Here is a 27915-nt window from a genome sequence, read left to right as displayed (position 1 = left end):
CTCTATCTCCGCAAAGTTCTAGCTACAAGAACTACCACCGCTGTCTTCGACGCTGACTCCGGGATAGGGACGCTTCGAACTCCGAAACGCTTAGCAACCACCGGCTTCCTTCTCCGCTTTCCCACCTCCGAGATCCTCTTCCGGGGCAGAGGTCGGCTCGCTTCTCCTCCAAGATGGCGAGCGGCGGCAGTGGGGGGGTTTCGGTGCCTGCGCTTTGGAGTGAAGTGAACCGTTATGGCCAGAACGGTGACTTCACGCGCGCTCTCAAAACCGTCAACAAGAGTAAGTGTCGGGGCAGAGCCGGGCGGGTGGGAGGATGCAGCCCCCTTGCGACGCGCGCGACCGTCTCCGAGCAGATGCGGGAAAGGGAGACCCCAGCCGCCCGCTAGGGCCGGAACGTCCAGCGGGCGCGGGTCGCAGTCCATTTGTTCAGCCCGGCCAGCTCTGGGTCCTGGGTGGCTTAGAGCCACGTGTACTTCCCTCTTTAGCTCCCCCCGCGAGAAGCGAGGGAGGGATTTAAAGAGACCGCAGCTCCCAACGTCTTCTGTAAACTGTTTTTATTTCACTCCGTTGTTTTCACGCCTTATTTCGCAAATACTCCACGTTGCCTGCTTTTCGCTTTCCTTGTAGTGGAGTGATCAAGACAGTATTGCTAAGGGAGCTTTTTCCTTTGGGTCCCTGCGCGGGGGAGGAACCTGCACACGTAATTTGGAAACTAGTGCTGACGAAGTGGAAGCTGAACAGACTCAGGGTAGAGGGAAGGGTTGGATCTGGATGTTAGGCCTGTCATTGCCACAGATAGAATCCCTCCAGCGTCCCTAGACAAGAAAATGTGTGTGTGAAAGCACTAACATTTGAAATAATGTTGCAAAAAAAGAAAGGTGTATTCTGTTTTTTGTCCAGTAACTCTCGTTTTTCGAGTAAACTGTCTTCGATGTGACGTTCAATTCATTATATTCTTTTATCATTTACTACCTAACTGTAATATAGCCATGCTTTTTAATGCTCTCTGTCGTTCTCAATTCTTTACTGAAGATATTGCCTGTATTTGTTCGGTTTAGAAATGTAGTTACCTGGACAGGGTTTGACTGTTCAAAGCAATAATAACACACCAAGGTATGTCTGTAACATACAAGTATGAATTTTCAATAATCTATTGCTGAGTTAATGTGAAAAGAAGTGATTGTGCCCACAGTGCACTTTTTGTGATTTCACACATTGAGGAAAACAGCTACTAATGAGAATTATTTGATTCTTAAACTTCTTTTGAATTAACTTTGGCCTTTGGCTAGGCCTGCTACCAATATTAATCATCACTGTAGTATTTTGCAGGCATTCTTTAATCAGCAAGGGCTGTCAGTTTGTTCTCCAATATATATTTTCTTAATTGATAGAAAATACTCTGATTCTTAGACTAAGAGTTGAATTCCTATAGTTGCCCAAAAGCAGAAGTGATCCTAGTCATTTTGACACTGAACAGTGCTTTAGCATTGACACTTTGCCAACTGAATTCTTCCTTGTATTTCTTTCTAGTTACATTAGCTGAAAAGGGAAATTTTGAATGGTGTTTGGAAATATTGCCAGCAAAATAAATTGTATATTTTACAGTATACAAACAAACACAGTTTATTTATACAGAGTATTCTCAAGTAATTTTCTTAATAACCTTGTAAAATAGGTAATGCTTTCATACTCATTTTGCAATCAGAAAGTTGACATTTGGCAGTCAAAAGACTTGCCCAGGACCTCAAGGCAGTTAGTGACAAACTTATAATCAAACCTGTCATTTGCTGGTAAGTTCTGTGTGAACTTTTTTCTTTCTCTGTGAAGTAATAAAATATGTAGGATATAGTATGCGTCCCAAGATGAAAAAGCAATAGAAAATAGCTTCATTCTTTATTTCATTGTACTTTTTTTTACATGCATCTTGAGAAGCTATCTCACTGGAAAGGCTAACTAGCTCTCCTTATTGTCACTTCTTAACCTAAAGATCATCCATTTAAAAAATATTTTGACCAATCATTTCTGCTGCAGTAAAATTGGTGTTGTAGCTTCCTTAGGTGGAAATGTGCAAAGCAAATGGATTTAAAAATTGCTTCCCTAAAATTGCTCTCTAGTACTGCAGATCAACAAAGATGACGTTACTGCCCTGCATTGTAAAGTGGTTTGCCTTATCCAGAATGGAAGCTTCAAGGAAGCCTTGAATGTCATCAACACTCACACCAGAGTGTTTGCCAAGTAAGTGATTTAATTAGTTGTTTGTGCACGTTTACCACAACTATAACCATTTCCATGTTTCCCCCCCATTATTCAGTGATTTTTTTACCTTTTTCCTTCCTTTCCTCTTTTTTTCCTCTTGCTTCCCAGTGGTGTTTCTGAAACTGGAAATAGCAGTAGTAATCTCTGTTCTGTCATGCCTTAGGAGCCTTTTCTTTACACCTGTCTTCCCTTTGAAGGGAAGGGAAGAAGAAGGGAAACTCTGGAGGGGCATGGGCCATAACCAAGAGTCATAAGAGTTCTTGAAGGATGTAGGGAGAGCAATTCAGCAGAAGTTTAATTTGAAAAAAGGGGTGGGGGACAGAGGAGGGCAGAACACATAGGGTAGGGATGTGTAAGTCAAGGCCTCTAGGGTGGTTTGGCAGTCTTAGCCTGATCTCTGTGTCTGTCTCCTTTGAGAACTGTTTAGGTGAGTATGATCTAGGCCAAGATCTTTCAGAGTTCTTTAGCAGTCTTTAGAATATATAGTAGTTTTTAAATTTTATTACTGTTTATCATTATTTTGGGGTTGCACTGGATCCTGGTTGCTGTGAAAGCTTTCTCTAGTTGCAGCCAGCAGTGACTACTCTCTGTTGCAGTGTGTGGGCTTTCCCCTGTGCTGGCTTCTCTTTGCAGAGCACAGGTTGTAAGCACACAGGCTTCAGTAGTTGCAGCGCATGTGGGATCTTGGTTACAGGACTCGGGATCAGTGAAACCTGTGTCCTCCTGCATTGGCAGGCGGCTTCTTAGGCGCTGCATCACCAGGGAAGTCCAGCAGTCTTTTATTGTTATTTCATTTTTCATTTCGTGAAATGTGCACTTAAATCTGAATTGTTACTGTAATTTCATTTTTCTTTAGTTATGCCTAAGCCCCAAATGAAATGTGTATTGAAATGAAGGTTGTATCATATTTATTCTTTAATGTTTATAAGGTACACAACAGTGTATTATATACTTCCTCTTGTATGAGAAAAAGATACAAGAATTTCTGTGTGTATTTTTGTGTGTTTGCAAAGACAAACACTTGATGTAGAAGCAATAAATAAAAATAGTCAGTTGTAGGAGGTGAGGGGAACACAGTAGATTTGAATAACAGTGGAAGTAAAACCTTTCAGTGTATACCTTTTTGTTTTTTTACTGGGGCCAACTGAGTGTATTACAGATTAAAAAAAATTTTTTAGACTTTACTAAAAATAAAAGGGTAATCAAAGGAAGCCCCAATAAAAGGTATACTGTTTTCCTGTAAGTAACATGTTTACACTAAAATTCAGTGTTTTGATTTTGGGTGATTTTGTGAAGTGGGGAAGTTTTCAAATAGTTTTTTGTTAAGTCTAGTGAATAAAGGATATTGCCATCTACTTGATATTGGTTCTTCCTCATGGATTATGGTTGAAACTTCCAAATGAGTTTCATCTGTGACATTAACGTAGATGAATTCTTAAGTCTGTGTGCGTAAGGAGTGGTTTTGTAGTTGTGTGTTTACCAGTTGTTCGGTTACAAGTGCTATGCTCCTTTAAGATTTCTAGTTACTTTTTCTTTGCTGATTATTTACTTCTTTAACAAGTTAAAACAGCATTTTATGGCTTATTATTTCATTAATAGATTTAAGAAACTTATATAACAACCCATTTAAAACAATGTTGAGATTGTCTTTATATGTAAAACAGTTTTTAGCTAATTCAGAATTTCATTCTTATAAATTTGTTTCAAAAGGCCAGTAATTCAAATAAGAATATCCATGAAAACAAGAGAGCCTAAGGAAATGAATGTAGTATTTTTTATCACTTTTGAGCTGTCTGATTTTAGACAAGTCACTAGTGTTTGTCATCTTATTAATGATTCAGTACCTTAATATGTATCGAGTGTGCTTAGAGCAGTATCTGGCTTACAGCGGGTGCTCTGCAGTGTTAGCCAATAATCACATATTGGTTTTTCCTTTTTCAGTAACTCTCTTTCCTTTGAGAAGGCATACTGTGAGTACAGGCTGAACAGAATTGAGAATGCCTTGAAGACAATAGAAAGTGCCAACCAGCAGACAGACAAACTAAAGGAGCTTTATGGACAAGTGGTAATTACTGCTTTAAAATCCCTGTTTGACAGTCATCCTGAGTGAACGAGATTCTGACTAGAGCAGGGAGCAGGGATGAGGAACCCCAGCCCATCCTGATGATCCATTAAACTTGCCACCAAACCAGTTCTTGAGGTTTGAGCATGTTTCCTCTTCTTGATCTTCATATGAGCAACTGCATGTATAGTGTTCTATGAACAAATGACTTCCTCAGGGTAATTGGGAAATTAAAAACTATCCTATGAAATTTGAACTTTGTAGTTGGAAAGATGAAGGCCAATAAGTTTATATACTATAGTTTTGAAATAGTCTTTATAGTTTTTAACTGGTATTTTATTCTAAGTGTAAAATGAAGAAAATCATGATGAATAAGAATTTGGATGAATTCAGATAGTTCATGAAATCTCTGGAAATACCTTATTTTCAAAGGGTTTTGAGACATACAAATAAGCCTAATGTAAAGTAGTATTACCTATGATAAGAAAACAGAAATGTTATATTAGAACTAGCAAAACCCTCTTAAAATTTTTTAAAATGTCAGTTTAGGGCAAATAATGTTGTATTGAATTATCTATTGTCCCTAAAAGATAGTGTTAGTTTAACAAAGAAAAATTTGGGTGCATTTATGGATTATAGGTCCATAAAACACTTCTCATGTAAGCTGGGTTAGTTTAGGGTGAATGCCTGCATTTTGGTATTGATAAAGGGTACCCATCTTTGCATACATGGTAGACTAATTGACCCAGATTGGCAGTTCTCACTGCCCTTTGAGAACAACTTGAATAGAATAAACAAGAATTATGTTGTGTATACTTGATACTACCTAATACAATAGTTGGTTTCTGGGAAAGGGAAATGAAGATGAAGTATAATGAACCCCTAGAAATAGTAAGCCCTTTTGTTAACATCTAATTTTGTTCCTGTTTACTAGGGCTTAGTAATCTTCTGGAAAATTTTTTTTTTATTGCTGAGTCAGACTTAGGTAGCAAGGTTGATTTCTGCAGAATGATTTTCTTTCACAACCCACTAAGACACTTACCTAACCTCAAGATGGGAGTTGATACAATGGCTTTTCTCACTGAATCATGCCTACAAATATGCAGTAGAGATTCACTGCAAGTAACTTTGGGGAAGTATTAGTAGCATACAGAACTAATTGAAAAATTGTAAAGGAAAAACAGTTAATTTCCCACATTATGTTGAATTAGGTTTCTTATATAACAGTTCCAAAAAGGGATTACATGGGGTCAGGGATATAACACAACACTTGTCTTCTCTGATTTTTGATCTGCTATTTCTCTCTTAGTTATACCGGTTAGAACGCTATGATGAATGCCTGGCTGTATATAGAGATCTTGTCCGAAACTCCCAAGATGATTATGATGAGGAGAGAAAAACAAATCTTTCAGCTGTTGTTGCAGCTCAAAGCAACTGGGAAAAAGTGGTTCCAGTGAGTATCTCTGTATACGCACACAGCCATGAAACGTTGTTCCTGTCTGGTGTGTGACTGGTGTTTTGCTCTGTGGCAGGAGAACTTGGGTCTGCAAGAAGGCACACACGAGCTATGCTACAATACTGCGTGTGCTCTCATAGGACAAGGCCAGCTGAGCCAGGCAATGAGAATTCTGCAGAAAGCTGAAGGTTGGACACTTGTTAAAATTATGTGTAAACATAACATGCATATAACTTTGCAAAGTATTTCCAAAACCTACATTTGATTTCTGGGATGTTTTTAAGTAGAAATTATTGATGCAGTGGAAGTTTCTCAGACTCCATCTAGCCCTTCTCATGGGATCCTGACTGTCTCTCTCTCATGGTCTCTTATCCTTAAACCAGTCTTCTTGTCCATATTCAACCACGCCAAACTTTAAGTTTGAGTAGTAGGTTTTTGAACAAGTTGCTGTGAATGGTAAATGCAAGTTAACAGAGTTGATAAACATTTGGTAAATGTTATTATTATTGGTATTAAGTACACAAGTATAGTAACAGTATGGTATGCCTGTGTGTGTGCCTCAGTATACACTACATTTGTTCATTGATAACACTATTTAAGCACGTTTTCACTCCACTTAGTATGTTTCCATATACAGTACCTATATACTTGAAAGCTGTTAATTAAGAGAAAAAGAAACTGATTTATTAGAGAACTTATGACTGGTCTCAACTCCTGAAATATTTTGACTTGCTTCTGCATACATATTCCTTGGAAGCTATGAAAGTGATGTAGAACTGCAGTGAATGATAGGAAGGAAAAAAAGATGAAACAGGATCTGGTTTATTAATACTGATGGTTAAAATAAAGGCCAAGGTTAGAGCACCATGAGGCAAAAACTATGTGTAAGAATTATGATTTCTGGATCATACCTAGATTGAAGTGATATGGAGGACACCCTCATACATAGTTTGAGGTTTGAATGTAAAAGTAATAGAGGCTTTGCAGTGGGCAGTTTGAGGCAGTGTAGCAGATTTTGAAATTTGCATACCCTTTGATCTAAGAATTTCATTTCCAGAAATTTAAGGAAAAACTGGATACCTTCATATATATATATCTGTATGAATGAATATCATAAGAACAAAAATTACGAAACATGCATTTCTGTCCTATTAGAGGACTAGCTAGTTTTATTATGACCATAGAATAGATAACCGTAGAATAGAATAACCATGTGGTCATTAACAGTATTCATGTTAAAAATAAAAATGTAGATGTATCTGTGTTATAAAGATGTCCATAGTATATTAATGGGGGAAGGGAGGTTTCAAACTAGTAGAATATCCCACTTTCATTTAAAAATGCAACTGTGTATTTACATTAAAAACAATAGCTGAAATGCTAAAGAGTAGTTACTTCTGGCTGGCAGGCGTATTGGCTTTATACTTTTCTATAACTGATTTTTTGCAGTCAACGTTTGTTACATTTATAGATTTTAAATTCCCTTAGTTTTTTCACAGGGATTACAAGTGAAAGAAAATGCCAAAGAGCAAGAATAATCAAGGATTGATATTCATGTAATATGTTTGATGTTAATAATAAATCTCAAATGTGCTTGTTATCAAAATTATCTTAAATCTTCTGCCTAAGAATTTTGTTTTTGCTTGTTGGAACATGAAAGAAATGAGAGTTACCCAGCAATGTTAATTTTAAAAACATTTTTTCCTATAGATCTCTGCCGCTGTTCATTTTCAGAAGACTCTGTAAGTATTCCACTGTGGTTAAGCCCAGATATTATACTGTGGCTAATATAAATTTGTAGTAGACTTCTTTGTAGTATTTACTGACTTTTTGAAATGATGCTGATTCATTAAATAGGAATCACAGAAACCCTCTGGGATCTTATTTGATGGAATAAAATCAACAAAAACCCTTATTTGATGGAATCTCTTAGGGTGAGAAATTATAATACAAAAATTTTATATGCCTTATGCATTTCATTTTATTTTATTTTTTTTGCATTTCATTTTAAATTCATATAAATATAAATTCAGTCTCCTGTTTTAGATGTAGGGCTCAGGTCTTTGAGTAAGGGTCTATTTGTGGGAATTCCAGGCATAATTCTTACAGAATTCTACACTCATGATCTCCAGGGTTTTTTTTAAGTGTAATAGTATTTTAAAGATAGTCGTGAATTACTTTCATTACAGAATTGTTTTTTCACTGATCTCTTACTGTTTGCTTGTTCATACCTAATTAGATAGTAATTTTCTTTAGGAACTTACCTTTGTCAAATATTTCTGAGCATTCAGCATAGTTAAATCATTGAAGCCAGTCTCTCTTCTCACTCAGTTCGTGTCTTACTATAATACTTAAGTTTTATTATTTTCTTATCAAACATAATGGCATAATGTAATTGGAAACAAATGCGTCTGACATTCCTGGTAAACATATTCTTACCAGGTGAGAATAGGAATGCCAAATATGGCAAAAAAGAGCAGCCTCCTACCATTGAGGATTCACTGTGTGTGGGCATCAGTCAGCTTCTCCAAAGGAATGGAAAATATAGATTAGTCTGGGGTATCAGTTAAGAGACTTGCTACTTTAATTACAGAGTTAGTTTCAGCTCTTGAAGCTCTTTGCAAGTGATAATTACTAGTTGAAATTTTGTAATCTTTGGATTAGAATTATATTAGATTTAAGAGTAAAGCATTCTGAAAATGTGTTTCTATGAGAAAACTGTTTATAGAGTTCAGGGGTATTGTTGTAAAAGGTTAAACATGCATGCTGGTTTTTACTGTTTTTTAATTCTTAGGTTTTAAAGAATAGAAAAGATCAATGAATAGTATTCCTCAGCTTGTTACCATGTTCTTCCAGAATCTTTCTTTTTGTCATTCTCATTTAAGCTTCCCTGTTTTGATGGCAATTCCTAAATTTAACAAACTAACTCTATAGGAAAATTCCTGAAAATTATATATTTTCTTTCAGTTTATATAGTCTTTTGAATATGTGGATCAATTTGGAGAACTTATGGGGGGAAAAATTTTCTTATTTTGCTTAGGATGGGACTGAAGAAGACCCCCAGGCAGAACTGGCCATCATTCATGGGCAGATGGCCTATATTCTGCAGCTTCAGGGTCGTACAGAGGAGGCTTTGCAACTTTACAACCAGATAATAAAATTAAAGTAAGTGAATTATAAAAATGAAGTGTCTTTTATAGGGGGTAAGGTTTCTTTTTAAAGGTATCTTCCTTTTTGACTGTTAATTTTTTGTTCACAGGCCAACAGATGTGGCATTGCTAGCCGTGATTGCAAATAACATCATTACAATTAACAAGGTATGGACTATCCATGGTTTCCCCACACTTATATCTTAACACTAGAAGCATATTACCCCAGCCTTGTTCTATTATAGGTTTTTCCATGACGAAGTCCAATTGCAGCAAAATCACAGTGAGTGAGTGAGTCAGTGAAAGTCGCTCAGTCGTGTCCTACTCTTTGTGGCCCCATGGACTGTACAGTCTATGGAATTCTCCAGGCCAGAATACTGGCGTGGGTAGCTTTTCCCTTCTCCAGGGGATCTTCCCAATGCAGGGATTGAACCCAGGTCTCCCGCATTGCATGTGGGTTCTTTAACAGCTGAGCCACAAGGAAAGCCCAGGAATACTGGAGTGGGTAGCCTGTCCCTTCTCCAGTGGATCTTCCTGACCCAGGAATCGAACCGGGATCTCCTGCATTGCAGGTGGATTCTTTACCAACTGAACTATCAGGGAAGCCCAAAAATCACAGTGGAGAGCGTTATTTAACTCTCATAATGATTCTGCAAGGTTTGTTCAAATAATAGAACTATTTTGTAGCTATATACACTGGACTTTAAAATCTTACCTTTTCCCATTATTTATTAGAATAATCATATTCTATATGATTATATTATTATGTTAATATAGTATAATATTTCCCTTATTCTCATTATATGGAGAATATTTGTTAGAGAAGTAAATTGTTTAGCCTTTGATTCCTTCATCTAGTATGTCTGAATGCGAGTTTTCTGTGGATAGTTTTTGTCTTTCTAGTGGCTTTTGTTTTGAGGGAGAGGAACCGTGGACAGGTTTTCTCTTTCTCCACCACCCTCCTCAATCCAAGCCCTGAGTAAAATATTACAAGCGTGTATATAAACAGTCCTAACAAGTACTGTGTGAGTCAGAATAAACACCTGTTGGAACCTTGTTTTAATGGGAAGATATTTCAAGTTCAGATTTGAAATTCAAGTCAATAGAAAATGAGAAAAGTAACAGTTAGTTTCTTTTGGTAGGCTGTGTGATTTTCCAAGCGCCAGCTTGTTTCATCCTCACAGTTATCTCTTTAGGTGATAGTACTTGTCTCCAATTTATAGAAGTATAATCTGAGGCTAAAAGGAGTTAAATGACTTGTATAAGATCACAGCCAATAAGAAGCAGAACTTGGATTCACATTCTAGTCTGACTCCAAAGTGCTGTCCTTCTAGCCATGAATGGTTTCTCTCACCTCATTTGGCAGAGATTCAGAGGGTTCACAGATGTGGGATAGTGGCATTGAAAGGTAATAATTACAGGATGTTGCAGGCCGTTGTCATGATGTAGGTTTCCAGAAATTGATGCTGGCATTTGGTTCTTAACAGCAAGATCTACCTGCTATGTTCATGAACAATTTGAAATGCTAGTGAGGACAAATTGTTTTTAACTGATATATAAATAGTGGGGAGGAGTGTGTGTGAAGTACTAAATATCTCAATATGTTAGATTAGTGCAAAAGTAATTACGGTTTCAGACCCTGAATTTTAAATCCTTGTAACTAAGCTCAAACACATCTTTATTAATAGGAAACATTACAGTCAACACATTTTTGCCAACGAGAAATAAGTTTATTTATCCCTAGAGCATAAAAATTCATGCTTTGGGATTTGATGAATTCTTGGAAAGCATTTTCTGCATCCTGCTTGCTGGTGGTGGAAGTGTTTTCCTGCAAAAAGTGGTCGAGATTTTTGAAGAAGTGATAGTCAGTTGGCAAGAGGTCAGATGAATATGATGGATGAGGCAAAACTTTGTAGCCCAATTCGTTCAACTTTGGAAGCATTGGTTGTACAATGTGTGGTCAGGCATTAACACGGAGGAGAACTGAGCCCTTCCTGTTGACCAGTGCTGGCTGCAGGCGTTGCAGATTTCGATGCATCTCATCAATTTGCTCAGCATACTTGTCAGATGTAATGGTTTCTCTTGGATTCAGAGAGCTGTAGTGGATCACACCAGAAGCAGACCACCAGACAGTGACTGTGACCCTTTTTGGGTGTAAGTTTGACTTTGGGAAGTGCTTGGTGCTTCTTGGTCCAGCCACTGAGCTGGTCATTGCTGGTTGTTGTATAAAATCCACTTTTCGTTATATGTCAAAATCAGAGAAATACTTTGTTGTTGTGTAGAATAAGAGAAAACAACACTTCAAAGTGATGATTTTTTTGATTTTCAGTCAGCTCATGAGGCCCCCACTTACTGAGATTTTCCACCTATCCAATTTGCTTCAAATGCCAAATAACCATAGAATTGTTGGCACTGAGTTCTTGGGCAACTTCTTGTGCAGTTGTAAGTGCATCAGCTTCAATGATCCTCTCATTTGGTCATTGTCAGCCTCCAATGGCCTCCCACTGTGCTCCTCATCTTCAAGACTCTCATCTCCTTTGCAAAACTTCTTGAACCACCACTGTGCACTGGATGTTTATTAGCAGTTCCTGGGCCAAATGTGTGGTTGGTGTAGCGAGGTGTCTCTGCTGCTCTATGACTCATTTTGAACTTGAATAAGAAAATTGCTCAAATTTGCCTTTTGTCTACCATCATTTCTATAGTCTAAAGTACATATGAAATAAACAGCAAGTAATAATTCATTAGCAAAAACTATAAAGCAAGAAATGTGCATTAAAATGATGTATAACATAACTGCATTTATTTAAGAGTTTATTCAGTATCAAATAGCAAAGTTCAATAATACAAAACCAAAATTACTTTTGCACCAACTAATAAATATATTTATATACTGAATTTTTCTTCAGTCAACATTTCTGAATTTTTCTTTAGTATATTGCTGAATCCATTAGGTATTGCAAAATAAATACGAACCATGGTCTTAGTCATTATGTAGTATTAAAAATCTCATTCTGGTATTGAAAAAAATTATGCACATTTAAATTTCTAGTCGGAAATACTTTGTAACTGTGGTATTTGGTGAGAAAAAAGATCTCTGAGTTGGCTAATTTGAGCAGAGCCTTGAAGGAGGGATATGATTTGAAGGCTAAGCATTTCCCATGCCTAAGCATATGCAAATAACTTTTGAGGGGACAGTGAGAGAGCAAAAGATACATACACGGTGGCTAGTTTCAAAACAGGCTAGATTTATTGATGATCAAGGTGTGGGAGTCCTCAGAAAATATAAAATTTTATTAAGTGCCATGATGGCAAAGTTGAAGAGAAATCTGGCAGTGGCATGCATGGTGAATTTAAGTATTAAAATAGTGACATAAGAGTACCTACTAGAAATATGGTTTCTTAAGGATTTATATGTTTCTTGCTGTATGTTTAAAATAATTTAACATTGGATTGAAGCTTCACACTCAGAAAGTAAAATTTATTTTAGATTTCTTCTTTGCCTCCTTTTAGTCTTTAGTAGAAAACCTGGTTTTAAAAGCACAGTGATAACACATTTGCAAATAAATATTTAATAAAGCTAGGATGCTATGCTAGTAGACACTCAGATGTCTGGTTTCCCTCTCAGGGTGCAATGTGACTTAGTTCCTTCCATTCTTACACCATTTCATTTGTTTATGTATGACAGTATGTCAAAGAGGAGTAAGTTAGGTTACTCATCAGTCATCTAAATGCTTAAGATAGTTTGTAGAAATTACAAATTTAGGTATCTTTGTAGTCCTGATTTTCACTGTAAGATTTGTGCAGTCCCTCTGTACTTTTCATTAAAAAGCTAAAAACAGTCAGTTAATAGTGGAAAGATAAAACCAAGAACCCAAGCCAAATTTATATGCATCATAGTAGCATAGGCACCCCAACCAGGTATATTATCTTCCAAGCTCTCTTGTTGTGTTAACATAAAATAAGGCCTTGGAGTGTTGAAAGAGTTGAAGTCTAAGATTGCTGTTAATGATGAGTGAACTTTTCTTTGTCAGGACCAAAATGTCTTTGACTCCAAGAAGAAGGTGAAGTTAACCAATGCAGAAGGAGTGGAGTTTAAGCTTTCTAAGAAACAACTGCAAGCTATAGAATTTAACAAAGCTTTACTTGCTATGTACACAAATCAGGTAGGTAACAGAATTCTGGTCCCCCTGACTAAACCTTTTGAAATATGGTACGTGATCCATAATGGGTGTATCAGTCCAGTCTGTATTTTCATTTCTTATCTTTAATTCATGCATACTTCAGAATGTCATGTATCATACATTTTAACTATTAAATAAGTAATTTGCCCAATTCTTTGTAAAGGTGTGCAGTCGGTGGCTTCTAAGAAGAAAACACTGTTCACAGCTGTAAATGAGATAATTTTCTCATTACCTTATTTCTAATTTCTCTGAATTAAAGGAAAAAAGTAAAGGTGCTGGTCATGAGTATAAATTTAAGAGCCATCTTCCATTATAGTTTGTGCATAATCACCTGAGCTATAAATGAGGTCGATTCTAACTCTCGTGTGTAAATTCTAGTTAAGTTCTGATTTTGTACTCTTCTAGAGCAGGGTTTCAGTGGACTGAGCGGCAGTAACGTTTTCACTATTTAGAACTGAGTCATATTGTTCTTAAATACTTTAGCAGGAAATACCTGTACGTTTTGTTGCTTTGAAGCAAGGGTGACACTTAATATGTGTGTGCATTTAAACAAAATTCTGGAATTTAAGCATCCAAAGGAATATTTAGGACTTATTTTTCCTAAATGCTTTAAGAACCTGTAGTTTATATTCAGTAAATGGAAATCTTTTTTTTATGAGAAGAAATTGAAGCTACTGTAAACCACCTCTCGCCCTAAGTGGTTCTTCACCTATGATTTTGTTTCAACTGAGTTCCTTCCACCTCCCCTATGCTTCTTTTCCCCTTGGTCATTGGCTTAATGTTTGATTTAATTAACCAGCTTATGGTGGGGTGGGGTGTGAAATACTGTTTTTCAGGCAGAACAGTGTCGCAAAATATCTGCCAGTTTACAGTCACAAAGTCCTGAGCGTCTCCTTCCTGTGTTGATCCAAGCTGCCCAGCTCTGCCGTGAAAAGCAGCACACAAAAGCAATCGAGCTGCTTCAGGTAAAAGAACTGAGCTTACCTGAGCTGTCAGATGGCTGCAGCCTTGTTTCATTTTCATCATGTCAGAATAATGTAAGCCTTATACATTTCATGGGCAAATGATTAAGTATTGATAACATACCGCTAGGTACATGCCAGAGTGTCACTTTAATTAATTCTTGGGCTGCAGCTTTCTTTATATAAGTTTGCATTAGTAAATGTTTGCCATAAACTCTGAAGAATACTTTTTATTTGGAGATCAACTTAACAGTAGTTAATGATTTGTTAATGGAGAAGGAAATGTCAACCCACTCCAGTATTCTTGCCTGGAGAATCCCATGGACAAAGGAGCCCGGTGGGCTACAGTCTATGGGGTCGCACAGAGTCGGACACGACTGAGCGGCTGACACACACAGACAATGGTTTAAGTTTAAAATACCAGTAACGTATTCTCTAGTTAAAGCCCTGATCCAGAGCACCAGTTACAGAGATACTGACTTGATTTTCAATTAACTAGAATGAAGTGTTAAATCACATTGAATTTCCTGAGAGTAGACCACATTGGAAAGTTGGACAGTGTAAAATTAAGACCATCTTCAGGGGAAATGTTGCTGAACAGGGATAAGGAGTAAGGAGTCATAATTTTTTTTTTTTTTTTTTAGTATCTTAAAAAAAATCTGTGTAGTAATCTTATTACTATTTTTCTGTTGGTGACTTCTTAGAAACTTGATGTTATTGCACTTAATAATTTTGAAGCCAAGAGCATAATTTTGAAGCCAACTGGGTATCGAATAAAATTTTTTCAGATTTGAACATTTTTTCTGAAAGCAGAAATTTAATATTTTAAAACTAGATTTAAAATTTTAATAAGGCTGAAATAAGCGGTTAGAATATGTACGCTTAATTGTGTAAATTAATGTGATTTTTCCCCCCAACTATTTAGGACTATTCAGATCAGCATCCAGAAAATGCTGCTGAAATTAAGCTGACCATGGCACAGCTGAAAATTTCCCAAGGTAGCCGTGATTATTTCACCATGATCAACATAATCATGTTAACAGAAATATATGGTTGGAGTGATTCTGAAGTAGTTGTAGACTATGTGATTTTTAAAATTTTTGCATCATGGTGAAGCATAATGCTGTTCCAAATACAAAGCTAGATTGTAGGAGCTCCAGATGTAGTAGTGAGTTTAGTAGGCCTTTTCTTGGGTTAATTTCTAAATTGTTAGAATGTTTCTCAAACTATGCCTTGAAAGTCTGTAGAAGTGAAGAATTCATCTGTTCTATACTTAAATTTCCCAGATGTGTATGTCTCTCGTAGAAATGCTTATGTCTGTCACGTGGTAGTGTTTGCATGAAGTAAGTGTGACTTTTTCATCCTAGTTTTCAAATTTTCTTATGTAGTCCTTTATTCTTCTTTTATACTTTATAACCCATATCTTTGGTAGAAAAGAGGCAAGGAAATTTAATGAGAACTTAACATTTTTGAATCTTAAAACTAGTAGTTTTTTTGTTTATGATTTTGAACCAATGTTGAGTGAGTGTCTAGAGCTGTGTTGTCTCTATTTGGTAGCCACTATCCATGTTTAAGTTTAAAATTAGACAAAGTTTAAAATTAGGTTCCTCAGTTGTGTTGACCACATTTCATAAATTTTGTACCCAGCATGTGGCTGGTTGGACTGCACAGATGGAGGATGTTTACATCTCACAGAAAATTCTGGCAGACTGCTGTCAGACAGCTCTGGTGTCAGCCATAAACCAGGAGGTGTATTCCCAAGGGGGTGATGGTTGGTTTGGTGGAAGCAGAGGATTGAAAAAAAATCTTTTGGATATTATGATGGCTAGAATGAACATTTCATGGGTAGAGGGGATGGGAGTTGGCAACTGTCTAAAAAGGCTTCTTATTGGGGTAATAATAATGAAAACCAGGTTGAGACCAGCTTCCCTTTTCTCAAATTTCTTATCTTAATCTTTTGTTTCTTTTTCCTTTTCCCACCTCTCTTTTTTCTTTTTCTTGCTTTCCTCTTTAATCTTCTTTTCTCACCCAGTTTTCAGTTTTATTGTGAGGATAATTTATCATACTAATTACTGAGAGTGAATGTGTCATGGTTTTTGTTTTGTGGAAAGTTTAACTTACTAAGGTTTGCAATGAATAGAAACTAGTGTTTCAACATTGTAGGACTACTGTCCATTGCACTCATACCTACGGTAATGGTTTCAAGGCCTTTAAGGAAGGACTCCTGCCTTTAAGTTACCCTCTGAAAAGAGAGAAATAGAATTCAACAGGCTGAGAGTTGGGAGACTTTTCAGGTAGCAGTTCTGTCATTAACTTTGTGGGCATGAGCAGAGTATGTTGTTTCTTTAGGATTTAATTTCCTTTGTTGGCAAACTGAGCAAATATTGATAGAATACATTATTTCCAAGGTCCCAAAGCTTGAGTATTTAGAGATGTTCGAAAATATGACTCTTAAATTTTCTGTTTTCTTTTTTTCTCCATGAGATGCTTTCTTCAATTGATGCTGAATTTTGTTTTTGTTCTCTTAAGGTAATATTTCCAAAGCATGTTTGATATTGAGAAGCATAGAGGAATTAAAGCATAAACCAGGCATGGTGAGTTTATAACTAAAATATTTTAAGACTGAAAAAGTAATGGAATTAATATAAGTTCACAGGTGTATCTGATATTTCTTTGTTTTCACTTTAATTTCTGCCTTTCTTCTTTTTTAATTTCTGCCTTTTTTATATATATTCATAATATAGAAGTAGTATTTAATAGCTTTCTGGTATAAATTTAATTTCATTTTATGCTTTGCTTTAGCATTGATTTATTATTAAGTCAAATGTGTCAGGAACCATTTAGGCCTTGTATTACCACTGAAAGCCAGCCTTAAATAATCTAAGACCATATATAGGGCATTTCTTAGCCTATTATTTTATCATGTCTTCAGTTTTGATTTCTTTTGAGTTAAAACAGTTTGGTAATAGTGACCAACAAATTTAGGTTTTAGTTCTCTGATTATTCAAGCATCACAGGTTTAGATCACTAGTATAGCTGTGAACACATCTGTTTCAAAGTAAAGACTAATTCTGTGGTGGTGGTATGTGCGTTTATTGTATAGGGACTGTTTCATTCTCCAGCACAGCCTGTTTACAGTAAACAAGTAAATGTATAATAGTATTATAATAGTGTTTTCTCTTAAAGAATCTTACTTTAAGACTGGACTGTGATTACTTTATGTTAGAATCAAATATAATATGTGGCTGAAAATAATCTTTAACATCTGCAGGATGTTTTGTTTCTATTATCTTTTTTCTAATTAGTCTAGCCAGAGGCTTATTAATTCTGTTGATTTTTCCCAATGATACACCTTTTTGTTTGTGCTCCTTTTTGTCCTCATCTCCTATTGTTGCTTCCCCTTTCACTCCACTCTAGCTTCACAGGCCTCCTTGCTGTCCCTCCAGCACACTAGGCAAGCTTGCGCTGGTTTTATAAGGCTTATCATGGGAGCTTAGCCATGCTAGTGCGTTTATCTCCGTGATCATGTCTTGAATGTCCTGGCAATGTCTTACACTATATAAACTAATTTTCTGAGTGCTTGTTATCAACTTCTGTATTTACCTTGTTGTGGACTGGTAACAAACCATTTGTCAACTGGCCTTAGAGGAGGTGTTTTTTTTGTAGGTAACCACCTTTGTATTTGGAAAGCCCTGTGTTCTTGATGTTTCTAGTTACATGCTAGCAATTTTTACAGTGGATTGGGTACTAGCAGAGAGCCTAGCAACCTTTATTTGTTGTTTCTTTAATGTTACTAGTTTTCAAAAAGTTTATTCTGAGAGAGATGGAGGAATTCTGTTCACTCATTTATGCCTTTGGCTGGGCAGGTGTCTGCATTAGTGACGATGTACAGCCATGAGGAGGATATCGACGGTGCCATCGAAGTCTTTACACAGGCCATTCAGTGGTATCAAAGCCATCAGGTACGTAAATGGGGTAAATGTTATAAGGGTGCATTTTTGCATAAGAATAAAAAGTTGCAGTAATGATTTCATACTTAAGGCAAATTGAAACATTTCAACTCAGTGTTTAAAAAGTGGAACGCTATTAGACTATCATTCAGTTTTTAAGTATAGCAGGTCCAAATCAAGTTATTAGAAGTAAGAAATGGCTGTAAAATAAAAAATCTTTTTAAAAGCAGAGTTATATTTTCTGAAGCTCCTTCCTGAGTGTATGTATGTGTGTTTGTGTGTGTACTCTCAAGAAATAAGAATAGTAATTGTACATGACTGCATATGAGAGAGCTCATCTTTACTGGCTCTCTAGGGTAGAGCCACTAAAGCAGAGCCCATGGATGGTAGTGGTTGATGGAGCAGCAGTACCTGGAATGACTGTGTGTCTCTAATAGGAACAGCCTTGTTTTTTCCAGTATGGGTCTCTGCATAGGTGGTATATAATTATACACACAGGTGTGCATACACACAGGTGACATGAATACTGTTAGCACTGTTAGCAGTGAAGAGCGATCAGTGTTCTAGGAAGTATTATGTTAAATTAATGTTTGAGAACTAGAATGAAAAACTTTTAAGATTTGATTATGCTGTAATACTTATAGTTGTAGACAAGACAGTTTAGATAGAGATGGATTGTATCCCGAATTCTTAAATCGGTCTTCACTTGTACTAATTTATCTGTCCCACTGTGTGTGTGTGTGTGTGTGTGTGTGTGTGTTGTTTTGTGCATTCAGTAAAACTTAAGATGAGAAATTTAATGAATAGGTCCATTTTAATCTAGTGAATAAAACTTCATTGACTTGCTAGATATGTAGCTTAAATTTTTTTTTTCTTTCTTTATTGAACCTATAGCCCAAATCTACTGCTCATTTGTCCTTGATAAGGGAAGCTGCAAACTTCAAACTCAAATACGGGCGGAAGAAGGAGGCAATTAGTGACCTAGAACAGCTATGGAAGTAAGCTTTGAAGGGTGGAAGTGTAGAAATCCAAGTTTTATTGCTCTTATTTGACATGTGGGAGTTACTTTGCTTGTTTATATTACTTTCTCCGGTTTTATAAACTGTTCAGTGACTTTTTCTTATTTCTTCTTTTAGACAAAATCCGAAAGATATTCACACCCTGGCGCAGCTTATTTCTGCTTACTCACTTGTAGATCCTGAGAAGGCAAAAGCGTATCCTTTTGATCTTTCCAGACCTCTCTCAAGTAGTGCACCAGATCTCTTCCCTTACCTGTTTTGACCAGGGCCTTTTTGTTATAAATTTCAACAAACAAAACCTCTCCTCTAACTAGTAAAAGCAAAAATGAGAATTTATCAATCACTGTGACCTAAAAATACAGTGATATTCAAATAGGATACAGTTTGATCCGTAAGCAAAAATGCAGTCAACAAGATGCAGCTTATATCTCTCCAGATTCAAGTAGAGTAGGAAAAAAAGAAGCAGCAGCATATTTTATTGGGTGGTTGCACATGATTCTGCGGTATCATTTTGATTAATGCTCCTAGCTCACTTGCCCATCTCAGTTACTGATGTAAGAGAGGGTTTAGTGCCCTGATTGGCTGAGTTTGGGTCATGTCTGTTACTTCAGTATGGGTGTGGTCCCAAAACCAACGTGGGATGGTGGGTGCTGAGCAGCCACAAGTCTAAACCTTTGCAGATCTGTTTTATAAGCATGGTAACTATTTTGGAACAGAGTTTTTATTAAGCCACCACTTTGAAGTACATTACCAAGTTAAGGAATAGATGATTATAACTCCTTTCCCAAGTTCTCCTTTCACAATATAGTACCTTTAATTGACCTTATGATCTGCTGACTTATTATTCTATAGAAGACTTAATGTTTTTTTGATGAAGGGAACACAAAAAAAAAAGACTGTTTTCCTATTGGCATAGATACATTGGTAAAATATAAATGTATATATATATATTGTCTTCCTGAACGAACTCTTGTTCTGTCACAGTCTTAGTAAACACTTGCCCTCATCGGATAGTATGTCTCTGAAAGTAGATGTTGAAGCTCTTGAAAATTCTCCTGGTGCTACGTATGTTCGGAAGAAGGGTGGAAAAGTTGCTGGAGACAATCAACCAAAGGAGCAAGGGTAATGTTTTTTTATTATAATATTTATTAATGGCAACTTTTAAGTTATATGAGGGATAAAAAATGCATTCTTGTAAAAATTCCATGTGAATAAAGTTTAAGTCCCTTTTGTTTCCTGTCTCCTTTGCGCTGTGCCCAGCTTTTTGTCCTTGTTACCCGTTCCCCTTCCCAACCCAGAATTTACCTCTAGTACTAATTTAGTGTGCATACATCCAGATCTTTTTCTTTGTGTTTACACATAAAACTGATCTAGGAATACTTTTCTTGGATTGGATTCTTTTCTGTTTTTTTATAGAAATGGGATTATATTGCATTTAACTGTTTTTGAACTTTCTTTAATAAGTCTTAGAGATTTTTCCATGTTCTCAATGTAGACATATTTTATTCTTTTTGTGCATAATACTGGGCCTTCCCTGGTGGCTCAGATGGTAAAGAATTTGCCTGCAATGCAGGAGACCCAGTTTCAGTCCTTGGGTTGGGATGATCCCCTGAAGAAGGGGATGGCTGCTCACTCCAGTGTTCTTACCTGGAGAATTCCATGGACAGAGGAGCCTGGCAGGCTACAGTCCATGGGGTCACAGAGTCAGACATGACTGAGCGACTAACACATGCGTAGTATTCCATAGGCTAGATGTGCCCGACTTAACGTTTATTTACCTGTGGGTTATTGATCTACATTTAGTACATGATTTAGAATTCTAAACCAAAGTTCAGATGAGGTTCATTTTGCTGATTTGGAGGAAACATTAGGCAGCTTCAGTAATTTATAAGAAGTCAAATTCTGATTCTTTCCTTGTTCCCATGCATTGTCATCTCAAAATAGCAGAGGCCTGCTAAATAAAATGTTCCCTTAAGGTTCTGTTTTTGACTCAGGATAAATAGAGAATGGAAGAGATACACCACTTTCCCGATTTTGTGACTTTCATATATTTTCAGTCTTTTCTCCTTTTTTGAATGACTTAAATTCCAATTTTTCATAACTTAAGAAAATATGTATCAGCAACAGTATATGATTGGCCTCATTATGAGTCCTGTACTTGTTCCTTTTTAACTTAAAAGTTAAATAAGGAATTGGAGTGTCAGTGATAATATTGTTTCAAATTTCTTTTAATCATTGTCCTAATTTCAAGCCTTATTAAGAGCTCCAAAATAATGAATTCAAACCAGATCTTGGGGGATTTTCATATAATGCCTATTTAAATATTTTCAGGTTTTTTTGTTTTTTTTCTTTTTCAAAACAGGGCTGGGTAAGAACATACAGTTCTTTTATAACCCTTTAATCTTCTTTGTCTTTTCCCTTAGACAGTTACTAAGCTATTCATTGACTCAGTTTCAGCATAGTACTTTCACTAGGCATTATTAATGCTTTTTTTTGTACTTTATGTTGACTTTTCGATACAAAGGTTTAATTTCTTTTGAAGTTATATTGTGTTGCTGACAGAAAATAAATCATTGTCCTTGCCTTCAAAAGAACTTCAGTCTAGAAGAAAGAAAGAAGCAGCAGCTGAAAATAAAGGTTGCATGTGCTGTCATATGCAGGCATAGAGGAGTACACCAGAGGAAATAGTCCCTCCGGGGACACTGAGATTCAGGGAAGGCTTCATGGAGGAGGTGACTGTGTTGACTCTAGAGGAAGATGAGGATGAGATAGGCAAAATGTGAGCAATAGCAAAGAAGTGAGAAATGCAGAGACTCTTTGGGAAATTGCAGATATGGTTGTGGAGTATAATTTGTAGAGAGACAAATCCCCGTCTGCCCTTTTCCCACCCAAGGTCACAACTGATGTTAACTTAGCTTGCATATCCTCCCAGAAATATTTTTTGCTTGTGTGGTACTTGTGCATATTCTTCTGGCAAAGATTTTAGATTACCTGTTTACTAGTTCTGCCAAATATAAAGTGATTTACCACAGAACTGTAGATTTTTGTGCTTGCACAAATTTCTTTTTACATAGATTTAATATGTGCCAGTGTAAATTGTATCTCTTCTGTGAAAACAGTTGTCACCCATTTTCTAAACCACCTTCCAAAAACTACAGTATTTGAAGCTTGATTAAATTTAACCTGAATAAATATCCAAATTGTTTCATTAGCTTTGGTGTGGCGACACCAAATCTTAAACTCCTTTATGATAAATTACCTAGCTCAGTCTTTTGCTCATGCTTAATGCTCTGTAATTATTTTATCACAGTGATAATGATTTTTCTTCTCTTTGTAGACAGGGAGATTTGAAAAAAAAGAAGAAAAAAAAGAAGGGTAAGGCTTTTTTTTTTTTAATCTTTAGATTAAAAAAGCTATAAAATAAAAGCTTAAGGTTAGCCTTACATAGAAATCTTCAGATATAAATAAACTTGTCCTCTCATATCTTTGAAACTGAGTTTTGACTTGACTATGGCTAACATTTATTTAAATTTCTAACTTTAAAGAATCCAGTTCTGAAGTTTGCCTGAATTCAAATTGTTGCTCTAAAAAAAAAAAAAAAAATTGTTGCTCTAGTAACATTGCTCTTTTGCTGTGACTGTGAACAGGTTCTTAACATAGCTTCCTGAGTTTTTCATCTGTAAGATGAAATATGATAGCATACACCTCATAGGATTAAAGAAGATACCGCATGTAAAAAGCTCCTAGAACAGTGCCCGACACACAGTAAGCTCTTATGCAGTAGAGTGCCTTTGGCTACAAGTACCATCGAACTCCATCAAACTGGTGTAAGAAAATAGATTGTTTATGAAACTGACAGTGTAGAGGAAGGTTAGCATTGAGGTTGGTTTAGCCAGCAGTCGTCACCTTTCTGTTCTCCTGTGCTGTACATAAAGCTGAATTGCGTTAGAGTAATCAGATGTTTGTTGGAAGCAGGGCCACATACGTGCTATCCAGAGCACGAAGGGAGCCTCCCTGAATCTGGCGCGTCTTCCCCGTTAGCCCGGCTGGGGCAGCATGGGTCCCCGTGCAGTCCTGGTGCTGCCGGTTAGACTGCTTTCCCAGGGGCTGTGCCCGTGCGCGCCAGTATACACCTTCTGCCAGTATCCTTTGTCTCCCAGTCTCACCAGCACTGGGCGTTCTTCTTCGTAGAATATTTTATCCTTGAAATTTTTTTCTTTTTTTTGGTTATACTGCATAGCCTGTGGGATCTCAGTTCCTTGAACATGACCTAGGCCGTGGCTGTGAAAGCCCAGAATCCTAACCACACCAGGGAAGTCCCGTGTCCTTTTTATTTTTAATCAGTGAGGTCAAGCATCTTTTACATGGTTAATGACTTTTATTTCTCCAGGCTTACTCTAATTACAGCTATGCCCATTTTCTATATATGATTTACCTATTGATTATCAAAAACTAATTCTAAATTAAGGATATTAATTCAGTTACATAGTATTCAAATGTTTTCTTGTTTTGTTTCAAGAGTATCTTTTACTAAATGAGAATTAAAATTTTTTTTTATACAGATACACCTATGAGAGATTATTAGGGCTTCTGAATTTTGTGTTATGCTTAGAAATAAGGCCTATTCTGCTACTAGATTATATAAATAAAACTTTTCTCAGATAAAAAGTTTATTATTTCAGTTTTAATGTTTAGTCCCAAGTTTGGACACAGTGTTTAAACAAACTATCTCGAAAACATTATGCACAGATCTCTCATTTCTTTATCAATTAATTGTTATACAGGAAAACTGCCTAAGAATTATGACCCAAAAGTGACCCCAGATCCAGAAAGATGGTTACCAATGCGTGAACGTTCCTACTACCGAGGAAGGAAGAAGGGTAAAAAGAAGGATCAGATTGGAAAAGGGACCCAGGGAGCAACTGCAGGAGGTTCCTCTGAACTGTAAGTCACTGCTCCCCAGTTGAGCATAGGTTGCTTCTTTCTGAGATCAACTCAAGGTCATTAATAAGAAATTTTTAAAATATATTTTCAGTATGAGAGTTATAGTCCGATAGCCTTTAAAGAATGTTTTATAATATGGTTATGTAGAGGAAAGAAACTGTGTTGCTTCTGGTTTGGTTGTATTATAAATACTAGGATTGTAGGATTGTATTGCAAATATTGGGATTACAGTACCTTCAAAAAGAAACTCAGTACACCGAGTAATTCAAGTAACCAAATATCTAGATAAACAGAAATAATTTGACTAGAAGGCAGAATTTAAAATGTTACTAAATGAGTTTATTTCTACATGGTAGGATTATAGATCATTAAAAGGTTTTTTTTCCTAATCTTTCTAAAATTTGACATGTACCATCTATTAAATTTTAAAATTAAAAAGCAGTAAAAATGGTATTCAAGGAAAAATGGACAGGGAATTGAGGAACACAGCTGAGAAGAAAACGTTGTGTGGGGACTTGCCCCATGGTCCAGTGGTTAAGGCTCCACGCTTCCACTGCAGGGAGCACGGGCTCGACCCCTGAGCAGGGAAGCGAGATCTCACATGCCGTGCGGCACAGCCAAAAGAAAAAGAAAATACATGCGGGAGATGGTGAGGGGTGGTTTCCTTTGTTGAGTGTATGAATGATGAACACTTTCCTGATCTGATGATTTCAGGGATGCCAGTAAAACTGTGAGCAGCCCGCCCACCTCGCCAAGACCTGGCAGTGGAGCCACAGCGTCCACATCTACAAGTAACATCATACCCCCACGACACCAGAAGCCCGCTGGGGCTCCAGCAACAAAAAAGAAACAGCAACAGAAAAAGAAGAAAGGTGGGAAAGGTGGCTGGTGATTAGAACATTCTTGTTGCAGGCCATTTTTAAACTAGCCTCAGTGACACAAGGAACGTAAATAAAGGTAACACAGCAAGAAGCACAGAGCTGCTCCCTCTCCCATCCCTACATTTTCATGAAATTGTTTTGTTGTGCATCAAACAGAAAAGCATCTTCCTTCAAACTCTGCCTAGTCAGACGGCCTACTTGTACCACCTTGCTTCGCACAGATGATGAGGATGCAGAACAGTTGGGCGTTTAACCCACCTTGATATCCGTTGCATCCTTTCTCTTTGTGTGCTGATCTGGTATTGTTTTCAGTTTCAGAAACAAGGCATGTCACCCAACGTTTCCTAGGATATAAACAGAAACTACTTCTGTTTCAACTAGAGTCCAAAGATACTTGTTCCTTCAAGTCCCATTTTGTCTTAGGAAGCCTTAGGAGACTGAAAGTGGAGTCTTCTGAGCATTCCAAATATCTGCTTAGAAAGAGCATGTAATAAAAGGGACCTTATTAATACACTGGTGTTTTCACTTCACTACATGAGTGGCCACAAAAAAACTAAATTAAATGTCTTGATTATTCTGACTGTAAATTCTGTCATGTGATATTGGAATACGGGCTACTAAATATATGTGGTAATGAAAAGTATGTGTATGTATATACATATATACACACACAGATATAAAGTAGGACTTCTTTATGCCCCCATGTCATTTAAATTATAACATTATGCTAATTTAGCACTATCGAAGATATCAAGAGAAATACATCAATGTTGCAAGAAGTTGAAACTTAGATGCAGTGTTCTGAGGTCAGATGGATTTGGACCCTCTTGGTCAGAAAAATTTAAATGGCCCCTATCGAGCATGAACATTGACTTCCAACATAGAGGCAATCAATGCCAGAGTTGAGGAGTAGGCAGTATTAAAGCTTAAAAGAACTGTTTGGCCCAATTAATAGATCTCAAATGACTCCTCTTTCTAGTTGCGGGGCATGACCATTCATACCCTTCTCAAAGTAATGAAAGTCAGTCCGTGATATCAGTGTCACTTTATTCCTGCCTTGCTTACAGGTCACTTTCTTATTAAACAGGTGTGAGGCAGACACACTGGCATGCCTACCCAAGTTAGTGTTCATTTTATGCTCCCCAGGATAGCATTCAGTTTAGACTTGCAAGTATTTCTTGTGATCATTAGTGCTCTGTCCTTGTTAATGAAGTGCTGCTGTGTTTAAATGTACCTGCTAAAACTTCACAGGGTTTTTTGAAAGTTTTTCCTCCTTTTCCAGAGTAAGAAATGTGGTGCTGCCTTTCTGTTTAACATAATCTGGTGGCATCTAAACAAGAGACCCTCTTGTATGAATGACTTATTATGGCATTATACTTTCTGAGCTCTCAGAATAGTCTTTTGGTAAGAGTGACAGATATTTATTCCTTCTGAATATAAAGCCCACTACAAAAATAATTGTTAGTAAATTTATGATTTTAGGATTCTGTTAAATTTCTGTAGAAAGGATAATCAATTCTTAGGTTACAGAATTTTGGTGAAATTTATCCATCAATAAAAATTTTGACCCAAGGCACAACAGAGAAATTTTCAGTTCTCTAGTCATTGTAATTGCTAGTTGTTGTTATCATCAATCAGTACTAAGCAACTGGAACCTCAGTTCAAATAAATTGTCATTGTCAAATGAAGTGTAAACACCTCTGTTAACTTCCTAGTAATTATTTCTTCTTTTGGACAGGTCTTTAACTCATGACATATATACTTTTGTATATATGTGTGTGTGTGTACATTTATAAAAAACCAATATGGATACATCCATTCACTGTGGCACATTTTAAAATAAAAGAATGTAGCAGTGAGTATGGATTGGATTAAGATGTTTGGGGGTATTGGCATTTTGCAGAGGCATCCTGCTAGTACATCTAAGGATTTTTTAAACTGAGCACCTAAAATTACGTCTTGCCCCTTCTTGCAAAGCCAGAAAGTTAAACTAAGGTATAGAGAGGACAGAATTTTCACTGAAAATTCATCATGTGGATACCTGTACATAACCAAATTGAAGAGTAAACATTTTTTAAGTTTTGGCTTTTGAGGGGAAAAAAAGCTGACACTTTTATTGTCTTTGAAGAAGGGGATCACTCAGGAGCTCTGTTGGGCAGGCTTCCCGCTGCGCAGATGGTGCTGGTGCTGGCTTAGCGGATGTCACTTCCGAGACTACTTCGGAAACTGCTAACCTTAACAACAACTTAAGAGCTGTTGCGTCACTCAAGCTTTCTGAAACCTGTTCATTCCTTTTAAACCTGTTAGAAACTTGGATCTGATGAAGGAAAGTCGGCTCACCACATTTAGATGGTTTTGTTAGGTTGTGGACCATACTGAAGAGTGCGGTTGAACAAAATAATAAAAAGGACCATCCCTATACTTCTCACACCATCTTTGCAGAGCCCCGTGGCTCTTCTGATATACTTCTTCGATCATTGGGAACCACAGTTTTCTTTAGTTGTGGTTTTAATGCCTGGTTTTACCAGTAGCTGTGATCCTGGCAGACTAATCTCCAGGGCGATTTTTTTTTAAGCGAAATAAGGGAACCAGTCACATTCCTTTTTCCTTAAGCCTCCTGGATAGCGGTTTTAGACGTTGCTGGTGGACTTAAACAGAACGGGTGAGGAGGGGAGAGATATCCAACTTCACCCTCCAGACTTGCTATTAACGAGGGGAAGGCGGGAAAGCCTGGGGCTCTCAGGACTTGTCCAGCTCTCAGGCCTTGTCCAGCATTCTGGTCGGAGACACAGGGGCTGGGAGGAGGCCGGGGAAGTGAGAGGCTGAGATGGGTGGGCGAGAAAGGCCTTTCTGAGACACCCTACCTATCCCAAGCGCATATCGCCGTGGCGCGCGCTTCCAAGGAAGCGAAACCTGGGGACGCTTTTCCTGCTTCACCGGTCTTTCCCAGCTCCCGCGGCCGGGTCTCCCGGGTCCCCTGGCCTGGGCTCGCCCCTCTAGCTCCACACCGCGGGCTGGCGGGCGAGCGCAAGATGCCCACGCCGCAGCCCGG

At 37.2% G+C, this 27915-nt stretch overlaps 1 protein-coding gene across 1 annotated transcript; it reads left to right on the top strand.

Moving 5' to 3' along the window:
* Positions 1 to 127: 127 nt before the first annotated feature.
* SRP72 (signal recognition particle 72) lies at positions 128 to 26558 on the top strand. The gene is made up of 19 exons (XM_061145896.1): positions 128 to 282; positions 2118 to 2238; positions 4201 to 4324; positions 5631 to 5774; positions 5854 to 5965; positions 7488 to 7519; positions 8818 to 8942; positions 9037 to 9094; positions 12958 to 13089; positions 13944 to 14072; positions 14995 to 15067; positions 16599 to 16663; positions 17936 to 18031; positions 18914 to 19017; positions 19156 to 19233; positions 20023 to 20160; positions 22376 to 22413; positions 23823 to 23982; positions 24697 to 26558. Exons 1-19 carry the CDS (start codon positions 174 to 176, stop codon positions 24872 to 24874), a joined length of 2016 nt encoding a protein of 671 aa, XP_061001879.1. The 5' UTR covers positions 128 to 173; the 3' UTR covers positions 24875 to 26558.
* The last annotated feature ends 1357 nt before the right edge of the window (positions 26559 to 27915 follow it).

The sequence above is a fragment of the Dama dama genome, chromosome 6, assembly GCF_033118175.1.
Source record: "Dama dama isolate Ldn47 chromosome 6, ASM3311817v1, whole genome shotgun sequence".
NCBI lineage: Eukaryota > Metazoa > Chordata > Mammalia > Artiodactyla > Cervidae > Dama > Dama dama.
Note: the sequence above shows the minus strand (reverse complement) of the source record. Positions and strands in the feature narration are given on the sequence as shown.